Source organism: Hipposideros armiger, unplaced genomic scaffold (assembly GCF_001890085.2).
Source record: "Hipposideros armiger isolate ML-2016 unplaced genomic scaffold, ASM189008v1 scaffold_743, whole genome shotgun sequence".
In the NCBI taxonomy this organism is placed as follows: Eukaryota; Metazoa; Chordata; class Mammalia; order Chiroptera; family Hipposideridae; genus Hipposideros; species Hipposideros armiger.
In genome coordinates, this window is record NW_017732093.1 from 525,945 (window position 1) to 529,647 (window position 3,703).

Below are 3,703 nucleotides of genomic sequence, written 5' to 3' on the forward strand. Positions count from 1 at the left end.
ACAAATGCTCATGCCTCTCCCTGTGCCTTTGTCCTTATACTTTTACCTTGAATGCCTTTTTTCCCATATCTATTATAACCCCTTTTGTCAAAATCCCACTGGTTTAACAAATGTCACTTCCTTCAACTGGATCTGATGTGTAGTTCCATCTCTTGGCCTTCTACAAAGCCCACCTTGAACCTGACTTTTAAGCAAAATGATTTTGTAGATGTGTTGAAGGACAGTATAGTTTTCATTGAGACGAGCATCAGTGGCCTACAGGATCAAATGGAAGAGATACCTTGAAATAAAACAAAAGTGATTTTTAGAAAATGAGCGAACATAAAAAAGACATGGAGGACAATCCAGGATACCTGAAATTAGGATAGTAGGTGGTTTGGAAAGGGGAAGACAGATAGAGGAGCAGCAATGATTTGTCAACGTAAAAATGTCCAAGCCTGTAGAGAATTTATGAGTTTATTTGAGCCAAATTGATGACATATGCCAGGGAGCAAGATCTCAAATGCTCCAGAAAATAACAGTTTTGCAGCTTCTTTTATGCATTTGAAATGAAGGAGGGGGAGTAAGGAAGATGAGCAAAATTAAGGCAGGGATTGGATTACAGGATAGTTAAGATTATGTGCTCCTTGAGGGTTAATACCTCCTTCGAGGGATATTGCTTCTGGCATTTCAAAGGTGTGCTAACCTAGGTGCTCAAGAACAATAGACAAGGCTGGCTTAAAACCTTTTGCTAAAGAAGGCATAGGCCTGGGCATGACTACCCACCATGACCTGCCCCATTAGGAATTTACAATCAGATCATCCTGTGAGGTTACCTTCCACAGAACCCCTTCTTTTGGTCCACAGATTCAATGGTAGCTATAGTATTCTTCCCTTGAAAAAGTATACTACATATAGAGAGTGGCAACACCCGTAGTTTGAAGTTATCTGTACACTTTCCATACAAAGTTGATTTCCTCTGTGTTCACAGATTGGTCTTTTGGAGGTGCAGAGTTACTTTTTGTGTCTTGTGAAAGAGAAAATGTCTCAGCTGCCTGATAACTAGTTGAAGACTTTAAAATAGTTGTTAACAACAATGTCATCAACTGTCAACATGGAGGAACATAGGAAAGAATTAAAATTTGTGCTGAGAATGGAGAGGAGCTTGCTGAAAGCTCCTAGGTGCACAGGAAGTTTGTGGGCACCTTGTAACGAGGTGGGAAATGGTGGTGACCAGACTGTCAGTGGTAATTGTCCCAGTGTGGTGGGCTCTCTGGTGATTTTCACTTTCCTCCCCATACTGCTAGGCTTTTTTTTTTTTTTTAACAGTGATCATATGTTTATATAATCAGGGGGAAAAAAGCAATCTTGCTATTTTCATCATGAGGTGAGAGAGGCAAAGTGTAGTATTGTGTATATAGTATGATCCCTTTGTGCAAAAATAGAATATATATAAACAATTATATATTGTGACTTTTTCATAAACATTTTTTTCCCCTGGAAAGTTTCATCAGAAACTGTTAACTATGATTTAGTTTTCAGAACAGGGACTGGATAGGGTGGTCCTAGAGGTGGGGGAATGTCCACTTTTCATTTTGTATACCTTTAAAAAAATATCCAGTGATTATTTAGTGTGTGTAGAGAGAGATCATGGATCCATTTTTTCCTTCTTTGTAGCTCCCGTATTAAAAAAAAAAATCCCTAGTCCTGTACTGTTTAACCAACTAAGGGAAGGGGTAGAATGTTCCTGATACTGAGGTAAGGGTACACAGGCTGTGTGATGGGTGTGTGTGGAGGGCTCTCAGCTCCGGGGGTGTGGCGGGTGGGAGTGGGTTGGTGTCACATTGAGTCCGGTGGAGGACCCTGACAGGGCTGTGCCTGGAAGCACCTCCTGAAACATGCTCTGGAGCTTGTGGTGTGAGGGTGGTTTTAAGGGGANGAGCCGCTACGCTCGTGTTTCCGAGGACGCCCACGGGAAGCGGGTGCCCCTTCCTCTCCTGCAGCTCCGCCTGGTCCAGTGCCGGAGAACGCCGGGGACCACCCCAGCCAGACCATCGGGCTTGACTTTGACCGTCGCGCCTCTGGCCTTGGGCCCGCTGCCAGGCAACGGAGCGCTTCCCCGGTCCAGTGGCGGAGCTGCACTCCTGCTGCCCGTCTTGCGCAGGTCGGCACAGATCCTCCGCCGATCCAGGCCGGGTTTTGCGGCGGAATCGAAGCGTGCCGATTCTTCTGTCGCTCTAGGTGGCTGTCGGCGTTTGGAGATCATGGTGGTGGACGAACTGTTGACTGCGCTCTCTGGCGTCTCCGGGGCTGCTCTGGCCTGCTGCTTCATGGCAGCGGCTGTGGCCCTGCATTGGTCTGGTCGCCGAACAGCGCGGGGTGCGGCGACCCGGGCGCGACAGAGACAGCAAGCGGCCCTGGAAAGTATGGATAAGGCGGCGCAGCGCTTCCGGCTCCAGGTAACTGTAGAAGTCGGGGAGGCATCAGGTGGGGGTACCCCCAGCAGCACTTACAGCTGCCCAGACTCGTGGAGGGGTAGGTGACAAGCAGCGCAGGTGTGTGGGTAGAGCAGGTTTGTAACTTCTGGAACCTCTCTTTGTCCTAATTCGTTCCCTATTCTTTCTGAGACAGGTGGGACTAAAGGGAGGAAGGGAAAACAAAGAGACGGCGCCGCACGGGGTCAAAGAGGAGCTTTGCCCCGTGCCAAAGGATTTCAAGATCACTGACCATTAAAACGCTAAAATACATGCGTCAGAACCAATGGGATGCTAGGGTTTAGGACTTTGGAATCACCGTGTGATGGCTGCGGGAATCCAGAGAGCTTACAGTTCAAACTTACTGATTTATGCGTGAGGACACTAAGAGGGGCTGGAGACGGCCTTGCCCAAATGCACAGGGAGTTCATTGGCAGAGAGGGGCTGGAATGGAAGTCTTCCCAGCTCTTTCTGCCCAGATTGTCATGGCCAACCCCTGACAATTCTCTTCCACGAGCAGGTTTAGTTCCAGCCCTTCCCTGGGTGATCTGCCAACAAGGTTTTCTCTTCTGGATCAGCTCAGTGTGTGTATGGGGGCGGAGGAGGGGCCTAGAAGAGGGGGCTTTCCCCCAGGTGTATGAGACACTGGACCCTGTTAGAAATAAAAATGCTGAACTGTGATAGCTGTCTTATGTGCTGAGGGAGAAAAGACATGCCACTAGTGTTTGTGAGGGTATGTGTTTGCTAGGAATCGGGTCTGACAGGTGGGAATGTGGTCCAGGTGATGAGAACAGCAGAAGACAGGAAGGTGTGCATAAGTGGGAGACCTGGAGGAAGTCGCTGAAAATTGCTTGTTGTAGATGCTCAGCTGCCGCAAGTGATTTTTGAGTTGGGGTAGAGCTGGAACTGGAACCTAGATGTCCACTGGGACCATCCAGCCTCATTCCAGTGGAGAGGAGCAGGGAAGAGAGATTAGAAAGGGAGAATGGGCCTTAGGTGCCAGACCCAGGGTGCAGCCTTGATTGGAATGAGGTTTTGGCTAGATGTAATAGTGTGAATTTACTCCACACCATTCCCAGGCCAACATTTGTCTTATTTATTTATTTGTTTGTTTGTTGAAATAAAAAGGTACCTGGTTCCAGCCTTCACTCATCAAACTGGCTGAAAAGTCCACTGTCAGTCAGTTTTTAGGGTTCCCTCCTCCCACAGTGAGAGGCCCTGGTGTTGAATCCAAACCGGCCACTTCCCCT

The 3,703-nt window shown here is 47.9% G+C and overlaps 1 protein-coding gene across 1 annotated transcript in view; it reads left to right on the top strand.

Moving 5' to 3' along the window:
• Nucleotides 1-1,934: 1,934 nt before the first annotated feature.
• Nucleotides 1,935-3,703, top strand: part of FAAH (fatty acid amide hydrolase) — a 23,289-nt gene continuing 21,520 nt past the window's right edge. Inside the window, exons 1-2 of the mRNA XM_019627969.1 lie at nt 1,935-2,514; nt 2,974-3,035. Coding sequence (XP_019483514.1) covers nt 2,244-2,514; nt 2,974-3,035 — 333 coding nt within the window. The 5' untranslated portion in view covers nt 1,935-2,243. The remainder of the gene's footprint in view (nt 2,515-2,973; nt 3,036-3,703) is intronic.